Below are 27,813 nucleotides of genomic sequence, written 5' to 3'. Positions count from 1 at the left end.
CCTCCAGGATATATCCTAGTTCTCTGGTTATCAGTTTATAAGATACATAAGAAGATCATTAGAAATTTTCCAAACATAGCTGAAAAAACTCCAGACTAAACTGAGAATCTCTAATGCTCCTTCTAGCTCTCATAACTTTTGAATCTTTCTGAATCTTAGTTCAGGAAAAAATGGGGTAGAGAATGAAAGCACTATTTGGACCTACGCTAGGTAGAACAAGAATCTGTATTTTTCTTAAAGGAAAGAAATGACTGGTTTTAAAGAATAAACTGTTTGGTATTCCATAGATGCAAGAATAAAAATGCCTGGTTCAGACTCTATGGTATTTGTTCTAGTTTCACACTGTCCCTATGGGCTATTCATGACTGTGCTACAGTTTCTTCATGCCCAATTCAGCAAGACCTCGAATTTTCTTACCACTTACACATTAGGTAGTAGACTAAGATATCAGCCTTCAACTCAGGAGGTTAAGGGAGGCGCCAGAGAGAATAAACCTACTGAGGGAAGCTGAACCTGAAATTCCTGGCTTCTGAAGTTTTGCAGAAATCTTAGAATGCTTTCTGCTAGTATTTTGATCCATCTTTCAGTCATGTGGAATCCCATATATAAGAGACACAGACCTTCCTACAAATGCATACTGTATGTAACTACCCAGTCTGTGCATCACTCTTCCTACCTTTTCCAATCTCATTGGTGATGGTGGTGATAATGCTTACGTGCTCTAGAGAAAGAAAAAAAAAAAAAGATAAGAGGTTAGTCTTATCATTCTCTTGATCAACCTACAGGCTCACTGTGGGAGGTTGACACTGGTTGGAGAAATCTCTGTGGTATAATAACCAAAAATGAAGTTACCTGGGATTAACTAATTTATGGTTAAAGTCAATATTGGTATGTAAATTTGATTTTGAGTAGTGACACAAAATTTGAGCAAGTGCATAAACTTAGGAGAAAAATAAGCCATCCTTCTGCATTATTTATATATTTATTGGTACTTCCTCTATTACCATTATTGCTCTTTTTGCCACCCTTTCCAGCCTCCCTTCAGGAAGTCCCTACATATTCAACCTACATTCCTATATATTCAACCACTTTTCAGAATAATTCTTCCTTTTCTTGCTTTAGTGAGGCTGAGTTCTTCTTTAAGAACTATGCTTCCTTTACATCCTCTCTGTAGTGCTTTGAGATTATTGTTCCTCTCCTTTTTGTAAGACCTATCTCTTTTGAGGCTAATATTATTTGGCTACAATAACTGCACCACTTCTTGTCACTGTTACCTAGCAGCTCTTTTCATTCATGGAAGTCTTTAATACCTGGCTCAATCTTCCTCTTCCTCAGTTCTCGCCCATCATCCAACACTCAAGCCTCACCATTTCTGAATCTCTTAACTCCAACAACTTTTTCAAGTCTACTCCAATTCTATCAACTACTCCCACGGTCACATTGGACTTTTTATGCAATATTGCTCCATCTCAAAAATCTAAAATCTAACAACTGCCTTCTATCCTTTTTTTACTCTAACATTTATTCCATTTCACCTGTTATTTCCCTCTCATGAAGACCTCTAGCTCTTGGACCCTTCCATTTTTTCCTAACTTGCCAGCTTTATCTTGTCTTTTCTTCTGTTCTTGGTGAGGCTAGACTCCATGTTCTGTCACCTCAACTACAAACTTACAAAGAGTGTTATAATAATCTACAAAAAAAACAGTAATTGTAATTTCCGTGTATTTTGTCTGGTATGCTAAATGCTGGTGGAGAAAAATCACACAACTACAATATAAAGATCAGTATTCTTTGTGTCCAACTTTAACTAAGCCCTCAATGCTGCCTAGCAATAAATAATTAATTTCCACTTACTCAGAGTTAACTTTTATTTCCCATTTCCCAGAGTGGTTATTTCAAACATTTGGCCACTCTCCTCAAGTCCCTTACCTGACTACTTATCCTTCACTCTCAGCATTTTGATGACACATAAATTAATCACTTGACTTTGGTTCTAAGGACTGACAGAACACAACAAAGAATTGTGTGCTTATCTGGGTGGTGGGAAATAGTACTAGAGTAGTATATGGAAGCCACATTCTAGCAGTATGGGTTACCAGAGAACAAAACTTTTCAAACACACAGGAAATCATAGTGTACAATTATTTGTCCAGGCCCTGGGGAGTAAATAGCAGAGCTGTAATCCCTACCCTGGTTTGCTAAGTCTGTTTGAATGCCTGAAGACTTTCTCCCACTTTCTATTCTTGACAGAGTGCCAATGGCTGGCAATCCCAGAATATTTACCTTAATACCACCACTTTCCAAAAACATATGGCACTTAAAAGCACAGGAGAAAAAAATTCCTGGATTCCTGTGGGCCCCAGGAAATTTTATATGGCTCTTTGGAAGGAACATAATGCTAAGGACTGAACTCAGGTCAAAAGGCATAAGCAGTGAGAGACTTAACCCTTTAATGACTCAAATGCATAAAATCCAACACAGCCTACCTTTCTATATTTTTGGCGACTAACAAAGATTTATCGGTAAGGAAACTACACCAGCTATTCTCTCTCCATTAAAAAATAATAAGAACAAAAAACCATTTTTTTTGCTCTTGGTAGCAACTCTGTTTGGGATAAGTTGTAATTAAAGACTATTATTTCTTTCTAGCCTTAGACAGAGTTGTTCCAGGACAGAAAGAATTGCCTTTCACAATCCCCACAAAGAAAATCAATTAAGGGATGATTATTAGAATTATGTTTCTTCTTATTTTTATAAACTGGATATATTAGCAAAATTCCTTGAAATAGTCAGAGACTCTAATTCTAAATAATGAATTTATATACAAAATAAATATATTTTAATCTAAGGAAGTCTGCACTAAGCATCAATGCCAAGAACCCAAGCAGTTTCAGGCTGTTTCAATTGATTTGAGCTCAACAGGTGTCAAGGAAATTAGAAGGAAGCAAGAGAAAGGGGGCAACAGAGAATAAGAAATATTAGATGGAAGAACACATAGGGTACATGCTCTGTCTTAAAGTTCTGGATCTTCTGGGATCAGAAGGGCCGGTGAGACTTTTTAGGATTATCTGGCTTCAATAAGCTAGACAAGCGCTAGGCACAGCTTGTGTAGTTAGTCCTTACCTCTTTGGGACAAGACAGTAAAGAGAGTTTCCATGCCAGCATGGACATGGTCAGTAACATGGCAGTGAATCAGCCATGTTCCGGGGTTGCTGGCCACCATCTCTACAACCTCAAAGGTCCCTGGGAACAGATCCACCACATCTGCCCGGTAGCTCTCTCCATTCTGCAAGAGAGATTGGGGATGAAGAGGAAGTGAATAGTATAGAGATCACCTCACAGTTTATAAAAACCAAAAGGCTTGGAAGTCCACATCAGGTACATAGGGCTCCAATTCATAGACCAAAGACCAGCTTAAAAAATCTACTTTATCTTCCCAATGAACCTGCCCACACAAGCTAAATCAATAAAGACACTTTCTCCTCCTATTTATTCTTAAAGTATTCCAAAATAAAAGACAGTGCAGCTACTTTTAAGAGGCTAAAAACTAGTGTCTCCATACTTTCCAGCAGGCTGAAATCTGGGAAATTTGGCTTAAGCCTTGAACTCTGGGAAGGAGTCACATACTTTTTTTAGCAATGAAAATCAAAATAGTTTATCCTTCATATCATCACCTTTCTTAGTACTTCAAGATCTTTACATCTATATCAATGCCTCCAACTCTGTCCTTTTTCCTAAAACTAAATCATCTTTCTTCAAAACCTACATGTTTTGTCATGTAGGTCCTTAATTGAAGTTCATCTTATAATATATGAAGTACTTTCAGATTCTGAGACAACATTCTGAAATTCCTAGATCTTGCAATAACAGCTCATTGCATCTCAAGTCTTTGACTGAGAACCAATTATATTGATTCTTTCAATCTCCTTACCCATAAATAAGCAACTTGTTTCTTCTATACCAGAGTGGAAAGCTAAGACTTAGAGAGAAGTGATGCTGGGATATGCAGTCAAACTAGAATTTCCACCTCAATTTTCTATGTACAAGACCTCTCCTCTTTTAACTGATTATTATCTTGTTCTTTGCTATCCCTGTCTTCCTCAATGACTGTTAAAGCACTCCAGTTAATCACCCTTGAGAAACTCAGCACTCTTTCTAGCTCACCCGGTAGAGGAAGCTTTCTGCATGGAAGTGGACAGTGTGCAGGTCAATATCTTGGCCCATGGCTAGCATGTACCAGGTCACTCGTTCTCCTTTGTACATGGTAAGACCCTTGAGGTTGGCATAGAGCTTTCCATTAATGGCTGTAAAAGAATACAAAGTCTTATATCTCTCATTTTGACTTCCCATTGTTACTGCCCTAGGGTTAGTCCCTATTATCTCTAATGATAGCAATAGCCTCCTAACTCCTCTCATCTCTTTTCCATTTGTTCCCCTCCAGTCTGTCTTCCACATTGGTGTTATAAGAGTGGACTTCTAAATAACTAATATAACTATGCCATTCTGTTGCTTAAAATACTTTAATACCTCCTTTCTGCCCAAAAGATTAAGCTCCTGGCTTCTCAACTCAGCCAACATGGTGCTTCAAAATACAGCCTCAAAACATTTTCCCAGAGTAATTTCCCGTTATCCAACACACTTATTTCAAATAAGGCAATTTATTCACTATCCTTCATATGGCTCAATATGCATATTCGTTGTGGCTTTTCTCATGTTTTTTTTTCTTCCCTCCCCCAAATCCTGCTTCCTTCTATCCATCTGTTCAAAGCCCAGTCAAACCTTCACCTTCTTCAAGAACATTTCTTTGATTAGATCCTCTCAATACCTCTCATTCTCTGTATGCTTTCCACCTATGAACTTCTCCAGTATTGTCTGTTATGCTTTTTGGAACTCACCAGAAATTGACTCTATATTTACTTATTTCTTAATTTGTGGAAACTCATATCCCCAACTAGACTCTAGGTTCCTAGTAAGTAGGAAATGATAGTAATATAGTAATATAGTATTAGTTCCCTTATACTCCTCAGAAGACCCAGCAGACACCGGAGCTTACAATAAATATTTTAAAAAGACATTACAGTTTTGGAATTAATAATTATATTAATGCATAGGCTACATGCTATACAGTAAAGATAATAAACTACTCATTGCCATGTTAATTAACAGTGATTATGTCCAGGATTATGCCCACATTTCTCCACTTCTCATGTTCTCAAAGAGGGAAGGTAACTTCCACTCTACACCTCAAGAGGGAAAATAATGAAAGGGACATTTATAGCCATCTCTGGTTTTCCTCCCACCAAACTGAACTTGAGAAAAATACACTAAACATGCTCAACCCAGCCTTTTCTGAATCTTCTCTCTCTTGAATCTGTCTGGCCATAGAAAAGGGTGCAAACAGATTTACAATTCCATTGTGGAAGAGATTCTGCCCATAAAAAGGAAAATGCCTAATGTTGGCCATATATGTAAATGACAGGACAGAAAACCTATCTATTACAGGAGGAGTATTAGAACCCACTTAAATGAAGAACTAAATTCAGTTTTCCAATTAGCCTTTTCAGTAAGCTCACATTTGATCTCAAACGTCTCTTCCTCTTTCTGAATTGGTTCATGAATCTCAAAGTGAAGAGAATGATATTGTCTATTTGCCCTCAGACCTCAACGTTATTTAACTTTATCTTCAATGCCAGCACTCAAAAAGTGCTCAACCAATACCTGATAGACAAATACCTAGATCAATTGATACATGAAGACTTTGGATGAATGAACATATAAACAAGCATATGGAAATGGGCATTAGCCCAACCCCTGCACTAGTAAGATCTAACTATGCTTACTCTCTTTTTGTCCTGGGCATTTTATTTCTTTAATTTGACAGGAAAAAAAATTCACTTTGTAGTTTGTGAAACATCTGTTCCAATGTGAATTGTTCATATATCCATCAAGGAGAAATAACTAGAATCCATGTGACAATGAAATACTACTTTTGAATTTCATTAGAGTCACTATCAAAGCTACCCCTTATGCTCAGGTCAAAGGGATATTACATTAGAAGGGATAGTGAAAAATCACTTCATCCATTTCACTGAACTTAAGTACTCCTTCTTATTTGAGATTTTCTCTTATTTTAGAAGAGATACACATATTTCTAGAACAATGGAAGGCTTGAATGCACAATGTCCCTCCAAAGTCCACTTAAGCATCAATAAACTCTCCCTTGTAAGTAATATAAACCAACTATGTTACTCTCTGAGGCTTTCTCCACCAGTTCTTCTATCTGTAAATTGAATTTTTAAAAATAGGCTACAAGACAAGTTGTCCATATTATAAAAGCAAATTTCGGATTCAGAGTGATAAATAAATAAAATGGTTTTGAGAGACTAAATTCAGGACTTTGAAGCAGAAGAACCCTCAGCAGCCAGCTCACCAAATACATTGAGGGTCATAAATGTTCATATGTGCTAGTGTCACCACAGAAACTTTACAGGGTGAGTTTCCTGTTTTCTGAGCACCTGATCTAATATAGACCACATATCTATTTTGTGTATATAAATGTAAAATAAGAGGAGACATTTCTTGCAATTTGTGTCTATTCTATCTTCCTATCTTCCCATCTTTTCAGGAATTATGCTCCCTTAGATAGTAATGGGTCTACCAGATACCCCCATATAATCAGTGGGGACTTCTACAGACCATGCATTTTATTACTCTCCAAGAAAGTTTCATCCTGTAGGTTAACACGGTCTGGCTCCTGGGGCCCATGGGTTGCCACATTCTCATCCAGATACCAAGACTGGTTCTCATCAAAAATCAAGAATAACAAGGCAAATTCTCGGTCCATGTCATTTCGTCCTCCATGGGGCTCCAGGATACCCTTTCTGCAGATGACCAAGGGCCCCACCAAGCCACTATACATGTCCTGAAAATGGGAAAAAGAGAGAGTGAAAGATATGAAGTTGCTCCTGATTGGCAGTGCTGTACAGAAAGCCAGGCTGACATTCAAGTTCCCTCTGCCCTCAGAACTTCATGATAATGTCTTACATTGATAATCATTTCAGTATGTTATCTGAATTTATCCTCACAACTATCTTGGGATGCAGGTAAGATGTGATATATAACCTTTGTTTTAGCTAGGCTAGACTATTCAATGATCTCTAAACCCACTAAGAACTTTCAAAACCCAGTGCTTTTTCTTATGCTGTCTCTTTTTTCTGAAATGTCCTCTCTTCTGCCATATTCCTTATCATATGGCATATTGCAATTCATCTTTCAAGACTCAAAGTACATGCAACTTCCATTTATTGTGAAGCTTTCTCCAACTTCCTTCTCTTTCATCCCCTCCTACAAGCAGAAGTAATCGTTGTCTTGTGGACCCACATCTAACTATTTTATATGGTTTTAAAGAGCTGCTTATATGTAGCTAGCATTATAGTTTATATTAATCTCTCCCCCTAACTAGATAATACTCTTTGAATGTGGGAACTCTATCTTACATTTGTATCATTTAAAGCACCAAGTAAAATGTCAAAGATGGAGTAGTCTCTCAATAAATAATTGCTGAGGTCTGGTTGTAGATGGGTGGCTAGACACATAAACCCATTTTGCATATGAGGACACAGAAGCAGAATGACTTATCTAAAGTCACTCCAAAGGCAAGATTAAACAAAATTTGAGATTATAACCCCAATCCCTTGACAAGCAATCCTGGGTTTTTTAAATGAGATCTTATAAAATCCAAAAAGAGTAAAGAAAGAAATTGCTCAGGGCAAATATGTAGTGTTACCTATTTCCTTATTTCCTCCCTGTCTATTAAAATAAGCCAAGCATTTAAGGAATTTCACCTCAAACCTTGGGCCTTAGTATTTCAATGATGGGCTTTTTACTACACCTATTTAATAGCTTCTATTTTGCCAGTCATTTTGCCCATTTGCGAGACTCACCTTTGGGAAGCCAACATTGTATTTACCTTGATGGGATCTACTGCAGAATAATAAATCCAGGAAACACAAGCAGAATCATTGGGTCCAGGGCCAGATCTTTCTGGGATGTTCCATTTGTAAGTGAGAACCTCACCTAGGAAAGGCAACATGGACCTCTAATTAGGCCAGGTCAGAAATTTCTCACAACTCTGTAATCTTCCAAAGAGGCTATGGTGGGTGAGTTCCAAAACCTTTAAGATTATTCTCTGGTCCTGCTGGGCGTGGCTCAGCAGTTGAGCATAGGATCCAGGAGATTGCTGTGTGATTCTCGGTCAGGGCACATGCCTAGGTTGCGGGCTTGATCCCCAGTCGGGGGTGTACAGGAGGTAGCTAATCAATGGCTCTCTCATCATTGATGTTTTTATCTTTCTCTCTCCCTCGCCCTTCCTTTCTCTGAAATCAATAAAGATATATTTTTAAAAAATTAAAACAAAATTTAAAAAAAGATTATTCTCTGTCATTTTCATACCAGCCTCCATTTTATTTTGTGTGACTTTGCTTTTCTCTTTCACGGAACAACCTCTTCTATTAACCCTTTCCTTAGGGACCCAGGTCTTATCATCTGGTAAGGAAGCTCTGCTACTGTTCTCTCTGCTTAAAATGTCTTCCCTTCTTCTTCTTCTTCTTTTTTTTTTTTTTAAATATATCTTTACTGATTTCAGAGAGAGGAAAGGAGAGGGAGAGAGAGAGATAGAAACATCAATGATGAGAGAGTCATTGATCGGCTGCCTCCTGCAAGTCCCCAACTGGGGATCCAGCCAGCAACCCGGGCATGTGCCCTGACCAGGAATCGAGCCCCAATCGCCTGGATCCTAGGTCAATGCTCAACTGCTGAGCCATGCCTGGCAGGGCTGTCTTCCCTTCTTTAGCTTTGTTTTGTTCTTTTCCTGCTGCTGCCTCCTATATGGAGCTGACACCCCAAGGCTCTGTCTCCAGTCCTCGTCTACTTTTTCCATAGTCTGTCCATGGAAGTTCTCATCTGCCTTTCTGATGTCAATTATTATCTATGTATTATCTTGCCATTAAGCTCCAGTCTGACATTTTCAATTAGATACCTGGGCATCTTTTGAAGATTATCCTGACAGTACATCAAAAACTAAAATTGTTTAAAATTCACCTCCTTGTTTTGAAAAAATGCTGCTAGTCATTCTGTGCTCTTAGTGTCTAGTAAAGATATCAAAACCATCCTAGTTCCCTAGACTCAAAACTTTAGTCTTCTTTGTATCCTTACCTTCATGCACAAATCATCCAACCAAATGCTAAGTCTTATTGATTGTACCTCTACAATGTATTTTATAGCCATAGTCTTCTCTTTCTAATTCCCAATATTCCTGCCCTAATGTAGACCCTTGTTTCTGTCAACTGGGCTATTAGAAAACCTACCTACAAGTTTCTCTGTCTCTAAGTCTTGTCCTCTCCAATCCATCTTCTGAATGATACCATATTAATTTTTTTATAACAGATTTATCAAGATATAATTTGCATACCATGGAATTCAACCATTAAAGTACACAATTCAATGGTCTTTATATTCACAGAATTTTTTATCCATCATCACAATCAATGTTAGAAAATTCATTGTCACAAAAAATAACCCTATACTCCTTAGCCATCATTTCTTAATCCACCTACTCACCCAAGCCCTGAGCAACTACTAATTTACTTTATGTTTCCATAGATTTTCCCATCCTGAGCTTTTGATACAAATGGAATACTACAGGAGTGACATCAACAAGGTGGAAGACTATCAGGTCCTAATATTCATTTCTCCCCCAAAACAGTAAAAAAAAAAAAAAAGAAATAAACTATATACATGCAAAAATAACTCTGAAAGTGTTTTGGAATACAATAAAGAGCTTGTAGCAACTCAGTGGGAAAAAAATGAAAATGGACATAGAGTAAAATGTAGTATCTTATATATAACCCCAGTCTGGCATAGCTAGGCACCAAGAGGGAAGCCCATTGTGATAAAGGACAGCAGGAGGACTCCAGCAACACTTAACATCGAGATGTCTTTCTTGATGCTGACCCCAGCTGACTGAGCTGCCAGGAGTCCATACCCTTCTGCCATCTCTATAAGTATAAGCCACAATCACTCTGTCTCAACCCAATAAAAAGTTGTAGTTCCTCTACCCTTCCCAAAAGGAGCCTCCATCACCTTGCCCAACAGAAAAGATTCTCCCCTGGCCTGCCCGCTAAAGGAGGCATTGCTGTGTACTCTGCGCAAAGAGCCACTGCCAATATTCCTTTCCACCAAAGGAGCCATAGGTGCTTTGCCTTCAGATCAACAAGGAGCCATGCTATTATGTCCCCCAGAGAAGTTGTTACCATTCCACATCTCTAGAGGGAACCATCACCACTGGCATCCTCCTGAGGAGCCAGTTCCAGTCCTTGCCTCCCATAACCAAATGGAATTGCTGCCCTTCCACACCCTCCCAATGAAAAGGAGCCATCAATGTCAACTTTCTCAGGACAAGGAGCCACTGGTAATCTGTCCTTCCCCAGAAGGAGTTGCTACTGTTTCATGCATCCCAAAGAAGCTGGTTTCACTCCCCAAACAAAGAGCCATTGATATTATTTCCCCTCAAAGCTGTTAACACCCCAATTCCCTAAGAAGAAGCCACTGATGCCAACTCCATCCATGAGGGGCCACAACATTTGTGTTTTCCCAGAAAAGGAGCCACTGTTTTACTGACACTTCCCACACACAGGAAGCTGGTGCTACTTAGTCCCCTAGAAGGAACCTAGTTACCCTGTACAGAAGGAGCAAATGTTGCTCCACTCCCACCAGAATTAGCTGCAACTTCACTTCTCTTCCTCAACAAGACATCAACACCACTGCAGCAGTGAGGGGGTCTACATCACAGAATTCTGGAGCGTGCTACTTTATGTGCATCTCAAAGACAGCTGCCAGAGCTGCTGTATGTGACACCCACATGTTAGATATGGTGCCAAGAGGGATGCCTTCAGCCAAGACTCTGCCTCATGGGGTAAAATGTGAACAGGAGGACCCAAATAGCCTTCAACATTGAGGACTCCAATAGCCTTTGTTACAATTGTGGACACCTTCAGAGTTGGACACTGAGAACCATTGCAGTATTCACTGACACTGACCTCAGCAGATGGAGCTGCATAGAGGCTATACCACTGTGCCCTCCCCAGAGCCAGAACCAATGTCAAATACCCACGGAGGCAAAGCTGGTGTAAACCCACCCACCTGACACCCTTGCACTCAATCATAGGTGAAGGTCTTTTCCCATGGAAGACAGTCTATAAATTGTGGATTCCTCAAAAGTGGAGATATCCATGCAAGGCTAAAAGAAACAAAAATAATCAAGGAAATATGACATCACCAAGAGAACACAGTGATTTTTCAGTACCAAATTCAAAGCAACTGAAATCTACAAATTGCCTGACAGAATTAAAAATAGTTGTTTTAAAGGAGTTCAGTGAGCTACAAGAGAAAACAGACTGACAACTAAAAAATTCAGGAAAACAATATATGACAAAAATGGAAAGTTCAACAAAGATATAGAATAAAAAATAACCAATAGAAAACCTGAAGCTAAAAATATATAACGAATGAGGAGATATAAGATGGCAGTGGAGTAGGTGGAAGTTGCACTCATCTCCTCCCAGGACCAAACCAGAATCACCACTAAATTATAGAATAATCAGCTTGAATAACCAACTAAAGACTAGCTGAAGAGAAGTCTTGTAACCAAGGATTTACAGAAGAGGCCACATTTAGTCTGGTAGAAAGGGCAGAGAAGTGAAAAAGGCTGGCTCTTTACCCACATGTACCAGTTGAGAATCAAGAGAAATATCATAGCTGCAAATTTTCCCCTGAAAGGTGAGAAGTGCACAGAATCCCCAGACTGGAACAGTAGGGCCAGGAAGAAAGGTCCACATAACATCTGGCTGTGAAAATCAGAGGGGGTTCCACCTGCCAGGGAGAGACAGGAGTCTGCTAAGAACCCAGGCAACCTCATAAAGGGCCAGCACACAAAAATATTATTTGTGGTTATACATCCTGGACTCCAGGGGAGGGATGGCAGCCCAGAGTAGACTGAAGTCATACAGGGAGATATTGGGTTGTGTGGCTTCAGGAGGAAACTACAGGGACAGCTGCCATTGTCCTTGTATTGACCTCTCACACACCTCACACAGGTGACATTATTTCTGGGTTCAACACTTTCCTCCATGCCATGTCAGCCTAGGGGAATGCACTAGCCCCACCCTCCCTACTGTCTATGGCTTCACCTTGCCAAACTCATGCCATGTGTAAGAATCTGCTGGTGATGACCAGCCTGGACCCATGGTACATACTTTCTTGGAAATCTCTTGAGGAGGTTTATTTTTCTCCCACATGTTCCTACCAGTGCCACTGTTCCTGTACAGAGCCTTCCCTCCACAGGGCCAAATCTTAATCTGTTTTAGCCTGATGAAACTACTGGCTTCATCCTGATTACTCCCTGAGATCCTGCTACAAAATAAAGGTCCACAGACCCCACGTGGGTGATGACTTGCCTTGATCTAACCTGAGATTTTGCTGAGTGGCCTCTGACCCAGTATTCATGCCAAGTTTTAATGTGTATTAACCAAGTGAACATCAGAGGCTCTTTTAGTGACTGAGCCTAAGAGCCATCCAGAAGGCAGAAATAAATCTTGGGGTGTCTTGGGCCTTTTGCTGACCTGTCCCCAAGCTTGGAGCTGGTGGAAGCTTGTTTTGGTACACAACTCAGCCTTTGCCACATGCACCCGGGCTCAGCAGAAAAAGCCACAAACTGTGGATCTCTTTGTACCACCTAACATAGCCTGTCACAAGAGTAGTCTGATATTGACCTACCCAAAAGACCCCAGAACCAGCATACCAAGTGGCAGCATTCAGATCACATCAGAGAATGACTCAATTAGCTATGCAAGTGGCACATTTAAAGAAAGATCTCAACAGGGAACAGAAACTGCAGGGGTGAATTCTACTTCAAGTGTCAGCCCCTGCAGAGGATCTTTTATGCTATGGCTGGGGTCAATCCTTATAGCAAACCAGCCTGAGGCTCAACCTCACCCATGGATGGGCCAAGAGCAACCAATACTCAACTACAACAAGAGGGCTTACAAGGAACTCGTATCCTTCAGTACAGTAGGGATGGGCCTGGAGAATATTATGCTAAGCAAAATAAGCCAGGCAGAGAAAGACAAATATTACATGACCTCACTAATATGTGAAATCTAAAGAACATAATAAACTGATGAACAAAATACATTCAGTGACATGGAATTATGGATCAGATTGATGAATCTCAGAGAGGAGGTGGGGGTAGGTGGGTGGGTGGGGTGAGATTTACCAAAGAATTTATATGCATAAATGCATAACCCATGGAAACAGACAATAGTGTGCTGAAGGCCTAGGGAGGGGAGTGTGTGTGTGGGATAATGGGTCAATGGGGAAAAAGGGGGACATCTACAATATTTTGAACAATAAAAAAATAAATAAAAAGCAAAAACAAAAAACAAATAAAAATTAATATTAAAAAAATACTCACACACCAGATGCATTTAATTCATACTTTCAGAGCAATTCACCCCAAAGCAGTAGAATATACATTCTTTCCAAATGCACATGGAACACTTTCTATGATAGACCACATGCTGGACACAAACAAGTTTCAATAAATTTAAGAGGATTAAAATAATATCTAGCATTTTCCCTAACCACAATGGTATGAAATTAGACATAAATGAAAAGAAAAACCTGAAAAATGCAAAAACACATGGAGGCTAAATAACATGTTACATACCAATGAATGGGTTAACAATTAGATTAAGGAGGAAATCAAAAGACACCTTGACACAAATCAAAATGAGAACACAACAACCTAAAATCAGTGGGACACAGAGAAAGCAGGTAATTCACAGCAATACATCAAGAAACAAGAAAAATCTCAGAAACGATCTAACTTTCAACTAAAAGAACTAGAAAAAGAATACAAACAAAGTCCAAAGTTAGTAGAAGGAAGGAAATAATAAACATTAGAGCAATAATAAGTGAAATCGAGTCTAAAAAATAAAAGATCAATTAAACTGATAGCTGGTTCTTTGACAAGATAAAAAAGATTGATAAGCCTTTAACAAGAATCATCAAGAGGATATTTGTAATATTTTCAATAATAAAGATAAATTTTCAAAAAGAATAAAAAATTTTCCTTCTGAAAAACAAAATGAATAAAATCAGAAATGAAAGAGAAGTAACAATTGACACAATAAGAATACAAAAAATATTTTAAAATTATTACAAACAAATGTACACCAACCAATTGGATAGCCTGGAAGAAATGGATATATTCCCAGAAATATACAAACCTCCAAAACTAAATCAAGCAGAAAGAGACAATCTGAACAGTCCTTTTAAAAAGAACAAATTTGAAGCAATGATAAAAAAAATCCCCCCCAAAAAGTCCTGGACTGGATGGCTTCACAGATGAGTTCTATCAACAATCAAAGAAGAATTAACACCTATCCTTCTCAAACTACTCCAAAAAATTCAAGAGGAGGGAAAACACCTGAGCTCATTTTACGATGCTAGCATTATCTTAATTCCAAAACCAAGTAAAGACATTACAAAGACAGAAAATTATAGGCCAATATCCTTGATGAACATAGATGTTAAAATCCTCAACAAAATATTAGCAAAGTGGATCCAGCAGTACATTAAAAAGATCATACACCATGATCAAGTAGGTTTTATTCTGGTGATGCAATGTTCATACAATATCCACAAATCAATTAACCTGATACCCCAAAGAAACAAAATAAAGTATAAAAGTCATATTATTATATCAATAGATGCAGAGAACAAATTTGATAAAATCCAGCACCCATTAATGATAAAATCTCTCGGCAAAGTGGGAATAGAGGAAACATACCTCAACATAATAAAGGCCATATATGACAAACCCACAGCTAACATCATACTCAATAGGGAAAAGCTAAAAGCATTTCCCTTATGATCAGGAACAAGACAGGGGTGTCCACTCTCACTACTCTTATTCGAAGTAGTACAAGAAGTCCTACTTATAGAAATCAGACAAGAAGAATAAGAAATAAAAGGCATCTAAGTTGAAAAAAAAAAGTGAAAGTCATTATTTGCAGATGACTTGATACTGTATATACAGAACCCTGAAGATTACACCAAACATCTACTAGAACTGAGAAATAAATTCAGGAAAGTAGCAGGATACAAAATAAATATTAAAAAACCAGCTGACTTTTATACACCAATAATGAACTATCAGAAAGGGAAACTAAGAAAATAATCCCATTTACATTTGCCTCAACAAAACAAAACAAAACAAAACACCTAGGAGTAAATTTAAGCAAGGATGTAAAAGATTTGTACTCAAGAAATTACAAGATACTGAAGAAAGAAATTTAAAAAGATACAAATAAATATAAGATTGTACTGTGGTTATGTATAGAATTACCATCATTAAAGTGTTCATTGTATCCAAAGCAGTTGATAATTTCAACACAATATCTATAATAATACCAATGTCATTTTTCACAGAATGAGAACAAATTATCCAAAAATTTATATGGAGCCGCAAAAGACCCTCAAGAGGTACAGCTATCTTGAGAAAGAAAACAAAGTTGGAGGCATCACACTACCTCAAATCAAACTATACTACAAGACGATGGTAATCAAAACAGCATGGTACTGGCATAAAAATAGATACATAGATCAATGGAGGAAAATAAAGACCCCAGAAACAAATCCACACCTATATAGTCACTTAACATATGACAAAGAAGGGAAGAACATACGATGGGGTAAAACAGTTTATTTAATAAATGGCATTGGCAAAAATTGGACAGATATATGCAAAAAAAATAAAACTAGACTGCCTTCTTATAACATGTAAAAGAATAAAATTAAAATAGATTCAAAACTTAAATGTAAGTCTTGAAACAATAAAACTCCTAGAAGAATACTTAAGCAGTAAAATCTGACATTTTTCTTAGCAATATTTTTTCTAATGTGTCTCCTAGGGCAAGAGAAACAAACAAATGGGAAGAACTACATCAAACCAAAAAGATTTTGCACAGCATAGAAAACCATCAACAAAACAAAAAGACAATCTACTGAATTGAAGAAGGTATTCACGAAAAATATATCTGACTATGGGTTAACGTCCAAAATTTATGAAGAACTCATATAACTCAACAGTAGAAAACCCCCCACCAAATAGTTCAATTTAAAGATGGGCAGAAGACCTGAATAGACACTTCTCCAAAGAGGATATACAGGTGCCCAATAGACACATGAAAAGATGCTCTACATCACTAATAATCAGAGAGATGCAAATTAAAACCCCAATGAAATACCACCTCACACCTTTCAGAATGGCTATCATCAATAAGTCAACAATAGCTTTGTTGATGTAAATATAGGTTTTGTACAGTCACTATGGAAAATATTATGGAGTTTCCTCAAAAAATTAAAAATGGAACTGCCTAATGACCAAGCAATTCCACTTTTGGATATGTATCTGAAAAAAACCTGAAACACGAATTCAAAAGAATTAATGCACTTTTATGATCATTTCAGCATCATTTACAATAGCCAACTATGGAAGTAGCCCAATTATGCATCAACAAATGAGTGAATAAAAGAGTTCTGGTACATATATACAATGGAATATTACTCAGCCATAAAAAGGAATGAAATCTTAACATTTGTGACAGCATGGATAGACACAGAGGGTATTATACTAAGTAAAATAAGTCAGTCAGACAAAACAAATAAGATATGATTTCAATTATATGTGGAATCTGAAGTAGCAAATACACACAAAAAAAGTTGAAGCAGACTAATAGATACATTACAGAGCCTATTGGTTGCCAGAGGGGAGAGGTGTTGTGGGACAGGTTGAAAAAGTAAATGAATTAAGAAGTACAAATTAGAAGTTACGAAATAGTCATGGGGATGTAAGGTACAGCATAGGGAATAAAGTGAATAATATTATAACTATATATGGTGCCAGGTCAGTACTGGAAATATTGGCAGGCACAATTTGTAAGGTATATAATTGTCCAACTACTATGCTTTACACTGGAAGCTAATACAAAATAATATTGAGCCCGGCCAGGCATGGCTCAGCGGTTGAGCGTTGACCTAGGATCCAGGTGATCGGGGTTCGATTCCCGGTCAGGGCACATGCCCCGGTTTTGGGCTTGATCCCGTCAGGGGTGTGCAGGAGGCAGCTGATCAATGACTCTCTCATCATTGATGTTTCTATCTCTCTCTCTCTCTCTCCGTTCCTCTCTCTGAAATCAATAAAGATATATTTTTAAAATAATAATATTAAATGTAAACTATAATTGAAAAGTAAAAAAATATAAAAATATATGTTATAATGAATAAAATGGAAAATATAATGGAGAACTTCTAAAGCAGACTTGGTAAAACAGAAGAGTATCTGTGACCTTTGAGACAATTCATTTAAAAGTTTCTAATCATAGAAAAAATAGAAAAGTTTTACAAGTGAAGAAATTTTATGGGATTTATAGGATACCATAATCAAAATCATTATGTGCATTATGTCATTTATAGAAGAAGAGAGAGAAAACAGGGCCAAAATCTTATTTAAGAAATAATGGCTAAAAACTTCAGAATGATGAAAGTGGAACAAACATCTAGATTCGTGAAGTTTTACATTTCCCAAACAGGATCATCATAAAGAGGACTATACCCAGATACATTATAGTCAAATTGCCAAAAGTCAATTACACAGAGAGAATACTGAAAGCAGAAAGAGAAAGGTGACTTGTCACATAAAAGAAAACCCTCATTAGACAATCAGCAGATACATCAGCTGAGACTATATCTGGCAAAAAATAGGGGAAAGATAAAGTTTTTCCAGACAAGCAAAAACTAAGGAAGTTTATCATTATTAGATATGCCCTATAAAAAATGCTTAATGTAGTTTTTCAAATTAAAATGAAAACATGCTAAACAAAACACTAAAGCATAAAACATAGAAATATCATTGGCAAAGGCAAATATATAAACATATATAAATTAATGTACTACTGTAATAATGGTGCATAAATTAGTTTTAACCCTAATGAGAAAAGAAAAAATTGTTAATAGATGCACAATTTGAGAAGAAGTAAAATATGACAACAAAAACACAAAGTGTAGACTAGAGGAGAGCAAAGGTGTACTTTTTTTGTGGAAAATGAAGTTAAGTTGTTATTAACTTAAGGAAGATTATAACTACAAATATATTATGCAAGCACCAAATAGCCACAAAGGTAAAACATAGTAAATGCACAAAAGATAAACAGAGAAGAACCAAAGAAAATCACTACAAGAAATTTTTTTAAAAAAGAAGTCATTAATTTAGAAAAGGAAGATAGCAACAGAGGAAGGAAAGGACCAACTTAAAAAGAGATAGATAACAATAAACAAAATGCCAATCGTAAGTTCTCACTTTTCAATAATTACCTTAAATAGAAATAGATTAAACTCAATGATCAAAAAACATAGATAGTTTAATGGATAAAAAAACAAGATTTAGTTATATGCTGTCTACAAGACACATTAGATTTTTATTGATAGATTTTTTAAAAAAATTGTATTATACAAGACACATTAGATTTAAAGACAAACATAAGCTGAAACTGAAGGGATAGGAAAAAGAGGTTTCATACAAATTGTAACCAAAGGAAAGCAGGAGTGGTTATACTTATAAGATAAAATAGATATTAAGTTTAAAATTGACTCCAGAAGCAAAGAAGGTCATTCTATAATGATAAAATGATCAATTCAACAAGAAGATTTAACAATTATAAGTATATACAGACCCAACATTAGAACACCTAAATATATAAGGCAAATACTGACATCTGAAGGCAGAAATTGACAGTCACACAAGAACAGTAGGTCACTTCAATATCCCTGTTAAAATAATAGCACATCCAGACAGAAACTCAATAAACTCCTGACTTGAAAACACTATGGACCTAATAGATATATACAGAGCTATGCACACATCATCAGAATAATATACATTTTTTTGTCAAGTGTACATGACACATTCTTCCGTATTAAACTACATGTTCAGTCACAAAATGAGTCTTTTTTATTTTTTGTTAATCCTTATCCAAGGATAATTTTTCCACTGATTTTTAGAGAGAATGGAGGGGGGAGACACGGAGAGGGGGGGGTTGATGTCAGAGAGACACATTGATTGGTTGCATCCCGCAGGGCTGAGGATCAAACCTGCAATCCAGGTATGTGCCCTTGACTGGAAATCAAACCCCAACCCTTTGGTGTGCATACTGACACTCTAACCACTGAGCCACACAAGCCAGGGTACAAAATAAGTCCTAATAAAGTTAAGAAGATCAAAATAATTCCAATTATTTTTCCAACCACAATGAAATACAACTAGAAATTAGTAACAGCAAAAAAAATAAGATACTCAAAAATGTGGAAACTGTACAATACACTCTTGAACAGCCATTGGGTCAAAAAGGAAATAAAAATGAATTTTTAAAAATGAAATTTAAAAAGTATCTTGAGACTAAACAAAAACAAAAACACAACATATCAAAACTTACAAGATGTAGCAATACTGCAGCATTAAGACAAAAGTTTATAGCAATAAACACCTACATTATAAAAGACAAAATTATCTCAAACAACTTTATTTTATACTTCAAGTAACTAAAAATAGAAGAACTAAGGCCAAAGTTAGCAGAAGAAAAGAAATGATAATAAATACAACAGAAGTATATCAAATAATTGAAAAAATGTAGGTCCACTATCTTTGTCTAAATCTCCATACTACATTTTTAAAAATTTTATTTTTATTGTTGAAAATATTACATATGCTTCCTTTTCCTTCCATTAATCCCTTCCACACCCCCAACCACTTTCCGCCCCAGGTCTTCACCACACTATTGTCTGTGTCCATAAGTTAAGTGTATATGCATATCAAAAATGAAAACATGAAAGAGGCTAGAGATATGAGTGGGAAAAAATATACTTAAATATAAATGTGTGGTAGACTCTCTTCACTGCCCACTCAGAAGACATTTACCTACATTTTGCACACCATCTGAACCTAAATATTATAGCAGATGGAAATCACTTGATATCAGAAAACTTGATCTAAACGCTGACATGAAGGAGTAAATTATGATTTGTTAAAACTATGCATAGTAGTCCCTTTTCCCTTTACCAGCTATTAGTCTATGGGTAGACATGTAGCCTAATTAGGGTCAATGAAATGTAAAGGAAAGTGTTGGAGCAGGGATCTGGGATCGTCTCTTCTTGGATAATAAAACATAATCTCAAGAGGAGAAATTATCTTTGTTTTCAATCTGTAAAGAAGTGATGCCTGGAGGCACAATAGCTATCTTGTGATCCTGAGGTACAAACACAAAAAATGAATAAAGAATAATGAAACAGGCAAGGTACTTAATAAAAAAACACCAAACTGTTGAATGACTTCTGATTAAATCAACAATAAATGGCCTTATGGTTAACTTTAAAAAGAGAAAGGAAAGAAAGGAAAGAAAGGAAAGGAAGGAAGGAAGGAAGGAAGGAAGGAAGGAAGGAAGGAAGGAAGGGAGGGAGGGAGGGAGGGAGGGAGGGAGGGAGGGAGGGAGGAAGGAAGGAAGGAAGGAAGGAAGAAAGAAAGAAAGAAAGAAAGAAAGAAAGAAAGAAAGAAAGAGAGAAAGAGAAATCAACAAAATTGAGTTTTGTTTTTTTTTAAAGAAAGATAAACACTACTGACAAACCCTTAGTGAGACTAAATAAGAAAAACAGACAGGGGTCTTTTCTGAAATAAAATCCAAATGAAAGAGACATTGCAAATAATGCCTTAGAAATAAAAAAAAAAATCATAAGGGACTATTATGAACAATTATGTGCCAACTAACTGGATAACCAAGAAAGAATGGGTAAATTTCAGGAAACCTACAACCTACCAAAACTAAAGAAGTAGTAAACCTAACCAGACTAATATCAAATGATGAGATTTAATCAGTAATACTGAATTGGTAATCATAAAGTTCCCAACATAGGAAAGCCCAGGGCCAGATGGCTTCATGGGTGAATTCTACCATACACTCAAAGAAAATGTAATACTACTACTTATTAAATTGTTTCAAAAAATAAAAGAAGATGGAATAGCTCTGACCTAGGAGCTCAGTTGGTTAGAGCGTTGTCCCAATACACCAACGTTAAATCTCTCTCTCTCTCTCTCTCTCTCTCTCTCTCTCTCTCTCTCTCTCCCTCTCTCTCCCTCTTTCTCTACCTCTCTAAAATCGATAAATTAAAAGAGGAGGGAACACTTCCCAACACATTTTATACGACCAGAATTAGCCAAATAAAACCCCAGGAAATAAAAGTAAAAGAAAACTATAGGCCAATATCCCTGATGAACATAAATGCAGAATATTCAATAAAATACTAGCAAACTAAATTCAATAGCATATTTAAAGGATCATACTCTATAAACATAGGCAAATCAATCAATGAGATACATCACTTTTTTTTTTTTAAATGGGAAAAAAATCACATTATTATCTCATTGTGGACTGAAAACATTTAAAAAAAGTAACATTCATTCATGATTAAAAATTTCAAAGAATAGGTGTAGAGAAAATTTACCTCAAGACAATAACAGTCATATGTGAAAAGCCCAGGTAGACTCACAATCAATGAGGGAAAACTGAAAATATTCCAAGATACAGTACTAGTCAAGGCTGCTCACTCTTGCCAATTCTATTCAACATAGTACTGGATGTCCTAGCTAGAGGCATTAAACAAGAAAAAAATTAAAAACATCCAAATCAGAAAGGAAGAAGTAAAATTATGTCTGCTTGCAAATGAAATGAAATGATCTTATACGTAGAAAACCTTAAATATTCAACAAAAATCTGTTATAATTAATAAACCAGTTCAGTAAAGATGCCAGATACAAAATCAACATGCAAAAATCAGTCCTGTTTCTATACACAAACAATAAATTGAAAAATAAATTAAACAATCAATCCCATTCACAATAGCAAGAAAAAGATTTTTAAGAATGAACTTAACCAAAGAAATGAAAGAGTTGTACACCAAAAAGTATAAAATTTTGATGAAGGAAACTGAAGAAGACATGAATAATTGGAAAGATATCCTGTGCTCCTGGATTGGAGGAATTAATATAGTTAAAATGCCTGTATTACCTAAAGTAATCTACAGATTTAATGCCATGCAATCCCTACCAAAATCCCAATGACATTTTTACAGAAACAGAGAGAAACACTCTAAAATTCATATGGAACCACAAAAACACTTGAATTAGTAAAGCAATTTTGATCAAGAAGAATAAAGGAGAAAGCATCACACTTCCTTATTTCAAAGTGTGTTATAAAGCTACAGTAATCAAAACAGTATGCTACTGAAGATAAGTAGACAGAAGATAGATGATGATAGATGATATAGATCAATCGATAGATGATAGAGATGATAGAGATAGAGATGATAGAGATAGAGATAGAGATAGAGATAGAGATAGAGATAGAGATAGAGATAGAGATAGAGGTAGATAGAGATAGAGATGATAGAGAGATATAACATTGTAACAGGTTAGAGAGCCCAGAAATAAATCCACACATCCACAGGCGACTGATCTTTCACAAGAATTCCAAGAACACACAATGGGAATGAATAGTGGCTTCAATAAATGATGTTGAAAAAACTGGATATCTCATGCTGAAGAATGAAACTGGATCCTTATCTCATATCACAAAATAATCAACTCAAAATAGATTAAAAGCTTTAATGTAACACATTAAACCGTAACACTACTACAAGAAAACAGGGGAAAAGCTTCTTGACATTGGCCTTTGCAATTTGTTTTGGAAATAACATCAAAAGCAAAGAATATATGCACCCCTATGTTCACCGCAGCTTTATTTACAATAACCAAGATATGGAAGCAACCCAAGTGCCCATAAATAGATGAGTGGATAAAAAGAAGCTGTGGTACAGACAACAGTATAGACATTACTAAGAGGAAAGGGGTATGGAGGCAGGTAGAAGAGGGTAAATGGGAGGTAAATGGTGATGGAAGGAAACTAGACTTTGGATGGTAAACACACAGTACAATATATAGAACTGTAAGCTTAAAACCCATATAATTTTATTAACCAATGTCACACCAATGAATTCAATTTTAAAAAAGCTGTGGTACATATATACAATGGAGTATTACTTTGCTATAAATAAGAAGGAAATCTTACCATTTGTGACCACATGGATGGACCCGGAGTGTATTATGCTCAGTGAAATAAATCAGAGAAAAACTATATCATATGATTTCACATATATGTGGAATGTAAATAACAAAATAAATGAAAAAATAAAATTGAAACAGACTCGTAGACACAGAAAGTGAACTGGTGGTTGCCAGAAAGGAGCGGGGATTGCGGAACTGGGAGAAGAAGGTGAAGAGATTAAAAAGTACAAATTGGTAGTTACAAAATAGTCACAGGGATGTAAAGAAGAGCATAGGGAATATAGTCAATAATATTGCTATAACTATGCATGCTGCCAGTTGGGTACTGGAAATATTGGAGGGGGGAACACTATGTAAAGTATATGATTGTCTAATCACTATGCTGTACACCTGAAACCAATACAAAATAATACTGAAAGTAAACTGTAATTGAAAAATAAATAAAAATAAATACATAAAAAAAGCAAAGGCAACAAAAGCAAAAATAGATTAATGGGACTGCATCAAAAAATAAATACTTCTGCACAGCAAACAATCAACAGTGTGAAAAGGCAACCTGAAGTATAAAATACTTGCAAATTACATATCTGATTAAGGGTTAATATCCAAAGTATATAAGAAATGCATAAAACTCAATATCAACAAAAAACAAATGAACAAAAAATGGACCAGACTGACAGCTGTCATAGGAGAGGGACGAGAGGGAACTGGAATAAAGAAAGGTGAAGGGATTAGACAAAAACATATATGTAAACAACACATAGATGCAGACAACAGGGTGGTAATAGCCAGAGGGAAAGGGAGGTGTGGTCTAGGAGAAGGTGGGCAAAGGCGGGGGGTAGGGATGAGGATGGAAGAGACTTTGCTTGGGGCAATGGGTGCATGATGCAATGTGCAGATGATGTTTTATTGAGTTGTATGCACTGTTACCCCAATAAAATCAATAAAAAAATTAAAAATAATAAAATATGTGAATTTAAAAAATAACCTGATTAAAAAATGAGCAAAAGACGTGGATAGACATTTTTTTCCAAAGAAGACAAACAAAAGGTCAAAACATACATGAAAAGGTGATTAATATCACTAATGATTAGGGAAATGCAAATCAAAACCACCATGAAATGTCACCTTATACCTGTTAGAATAGCTATTATCAAAAATAAAATGGATAAGTGTTGGTGAGAATGTGGAGAAAAGGGAGTCATTGTACACTGTTGATAGGAATGTAAATTACTGTAGCCATTATGAAAAAGAGTATGGAGGGTTCTGAAAATATTCAAAACAGAATGGTTATATGATCTAGCAATCCCACATCTGGGTATAGAGTCAAAGAAAATGAAATCAAAATCTTAGAGAAAGATCTGAACTCCCATGCTCCTTACAGCATTATTCACAGTAGTCAAGATATAAAAATAACCTAAATGTGTATCAACAGATGAATAGATAAAAATGTGAGATAAATATAGATATATAATATATACACATATATCTCATATACATACACAAATATCTGCATATTGTACAGATACAAATATATAGAGAATGTAATATTTTTCAGCTTTAAAGAAGAAGAAAATCTTGCCATTTGAGACTACATGAATTAGCCTAAAAGGCATGCTAAGTGTAATAAGCCAATTGCAGTAAGACTAATAATATATAATCTCATGTGGAATCTAAAATATTCAAGCTCATAGAAACTGAGAGTAGCATTGTGGATACCAGTGGTAGGTGGATGGGGAAATGGGAAGATATTAGTCAAGGGGTATGAAGTTTCAATTATGCAGACTGAGTAAGTTCTGGAGAACTGATGTATGGCAATGTGACTATAATTGAAAATATTTATTAGGCACTTGATATTTGCTAAGAGAGTAGATATTGGGTGTTCTCAACATACACACATGCACACACATACACGGAGGAAAATAATGACTGTGATGTGATAGATATATTGATTGACTTGGTTGTGTTGAATATTTCACAAAGTATATGTATACTGAGTCATCAGGTTGTATACCTTAAATATATACTTTTGATTGTCAACATTACATCAATAAAATTCGGTGGAATAAACAAATTGAATTATACAAGATACTGTATTTTGTGATTGGGTTTTTTCATTTAGCATAATGTTTCACTTCCCACCCATGTTGTACCATGTATCAAAACTTAATTCCTTTTTAATGCCAAAGAATATTCTACTGTGTGGATATAAAACAATTTAGAATTCATGAGTTGGTACATTTGTGCCATTTCCACATTTCAGTTATTATGAATAATGCTGCTATAAACATTTATGTAGGTGACTTTCAAGATGGTGGCAGAGTAGGTGAATCTTACACTCACCTCCTACCAGGAACAAACTGGAAATACAACTAAATTAAAGAAAAATTGCCCTAATAACCAACTAAAGACTAGTTGAAGAGGAGTCTTATAACCAAGGATTTACAGAAGCCATCATTGAGACTGGTAGGAAGGGCGGAGATGCAAAAAGGGCTGGCCCTGCTCCCACAAGTGGTGTCTGAGGTTCCAGAAGAATATCTCAGCTCTGCTTGCTCCCTCTAAAAAAAGTGGGGCATAAATTCCTGTCTGGGTTCCACAGCCTAAAGCACCAGAGCCAGGAAGAGGCACCCACATAACATACAGCTGTGAAAAGCAGCAGGATTTCTGTCACCAAAGAGAGACAAAAAATTCTGGAGACACATGCACCCTCTTAAAGGGCCAATACACAAAATCTTGTTTGCAGCCACTCACCCTGAGCTCTGGTGGAGGGAGGGGCATATTGACTAGAATCACCAGAGGAGCAACTGGTGTTTGAGGCTCTGGGGAGGAAGCTGGGGAGACAGCGTACAAAATCCCTGTACTGAGCCATTTTCAAATATCACAGTAGCCATCTTTCTTAGGCAAAGTATTAATTTATGAGCAGCATCAGCCTCAGGGAAAGCAATTATTGCAGCCACTGGAATCCCTCTTGCCCCACTCTGGAGATTTTAAGCCCTGCTTAGGGGTCAGTGGCATTGGCCAAGTTTTAGAGGTCTGGGCAGACTCAGTGACTGGCTCTGGGGCCAGATCATTTCTACAACTTTTCCGTGAACCTCACCAGTGCTTACCCCTCACAGGAGATTTGATAGAAACACCTTCCTGGCTTCCAGCAGACACAACATCTGGGCTATGAAGAACACACCTGCCTGACTACTAAGGGCTCTGTCCTGCCAAGGTCAAGGTAAAATCCAGGACAAACTTAGTTGTGTGGCTTTAGAGTGGGGAACCACACCAACCACATTCCATGAAGTCTGAACAGAACCACCCTTTCACAGAAGATCCATTAGTCCCATCCAAATATATAAAGAACTCATACAACTTAACAAAAGGAAGAGAAACAATCTAATTAAAAAATGGGCAATGGACCTAAATAAACACTTCTCCAAAGAAGACATACAGATGGCAAGAGACATATGAAAAAATGCTCAAGGTCACTAACCATCAGAGAGATGCAAATTAAAACCATAATGAGGTATCACTTCACACCTGTCAGTATGGCTACCATCAACAAATCAACTAACATCAAGTGCTGGCGAGGATGTGAAGAAAAGGTAACCCTAGTCCACTGTTGGTGGGAAGGCAGACTGGTGCAGCCAGTATTGAAAACAGTATGGAGGTTCCTCTAAAGATTAAAAATGGAACTGCCATTTGACCCACAGTTTCCACTTCTAGTAATATATCTTAAGAAATCCAAAACACTAATCAGAAAGAACTTATGCACCACTATATTCATAGCAGAACAATTTACAGTAGCTAAGATCTGCATACAGCCCAAGTGCCCATCAGTAGATGAGTGGATAAAAAAGCTGTAGCACATTTACACCATGGAATACTATGCTTCTATAATAAACAAAGATCTCTTACTCTTTGGGACAGCATGGATGGAACCTGAGAGTATTTGGCTAAGCGAAATCGGCCAGTCAGAGAAAGGCAAATACCACATGATGTCACTCATATGTGGAATATAATGAACAAAATAAACTGAATAAACTGAATAGATCCAGAGACATAGAAGCATGGAATAGACTGAGGGATCTCAGAGGGAATGTTGGGGGCCTAGGTGTGGGTGGGGAGAGATTAATCAAAGAACTTATATGCTTATATGCATAACCTATGGACATAGACATTGGTATGGTGAAGGCCCTGGGGTGCAGGGTAGAGGGGGAAAAAGGGGACATCTATAATACTTTCAAGAATTAAGATAATTTTTTTTTTTAAAAAAGAACATAATGGCAATAATTACATAGCTATAAATATCACTTTAAATGTAAATGGCTCAAATGCTCCATTCAAAAGCCGTAAGGTACTGAATGGATAAGAAACCAAGACTCATATATATGCTGTCTATAAGGGACCCACCTCAGAACAAGGGAAACACACAGACTAAAAGTGAAAAAGATGGAAAAAGATAATTCATGCATATGAAAACAAAACAAAACACTTGGATAGCAATTCTTATATCTGACAAATAGACTTTTAAACAGGCT

The 27,813-nt window shown here is 36.6% G+C and overlaps 1 protein-coding gene across 1 annotated transcript in view; it reads right to left on the bottom strand.

Annotated features, from left to right (window-relative positions):
- HEPH (hephaestin) overlaps positions 1-27,813 on the bottom strand; it is a 146,664-nt gene that overhangs the window by 1,893 nt on the left and 116,958 nt on the right. Inside the window, exons 16-20 of the mRNA XM_081125343.1 lie at positions 7,970-8,076; positions 6,697-6,922; positions 4,165-4,304; positions 3,124-3,286; positions 677-721 (exon numbers count right to left, since the gene is read on the bottom strand). Coding sequence (XP_080981469.1) covers positions 677-721; positions 3,124-3,286; positions 4,165-4,304; positions 6,697-6,922; positions 7,970-8,076 — 681 coding nt within the window. The remainder of the gene's footprint in view (positions 1-676; positions 722-3,123; positions 3,287-4,164; positions 4,305-6,696; positions 6,923-7,969; positions 8,077-27,813) is intronic.

Source organism: Miniopterus schreibersii (assembly GCF_964146895.1).
Source record: "Miniopterus schreibersii genome assembly, chromosome: X".
Taxonomy (NCBI): domain Eukaryota; kingdom Metazoa; phylum Chordata; class Mammalia; order Chiroptera; family Miniopteridae; genus Miniopterus; species Miniopterus schreibersii.
This window is presented reverse-complemented; position numbering and strand designations above follow the sequence as displayed.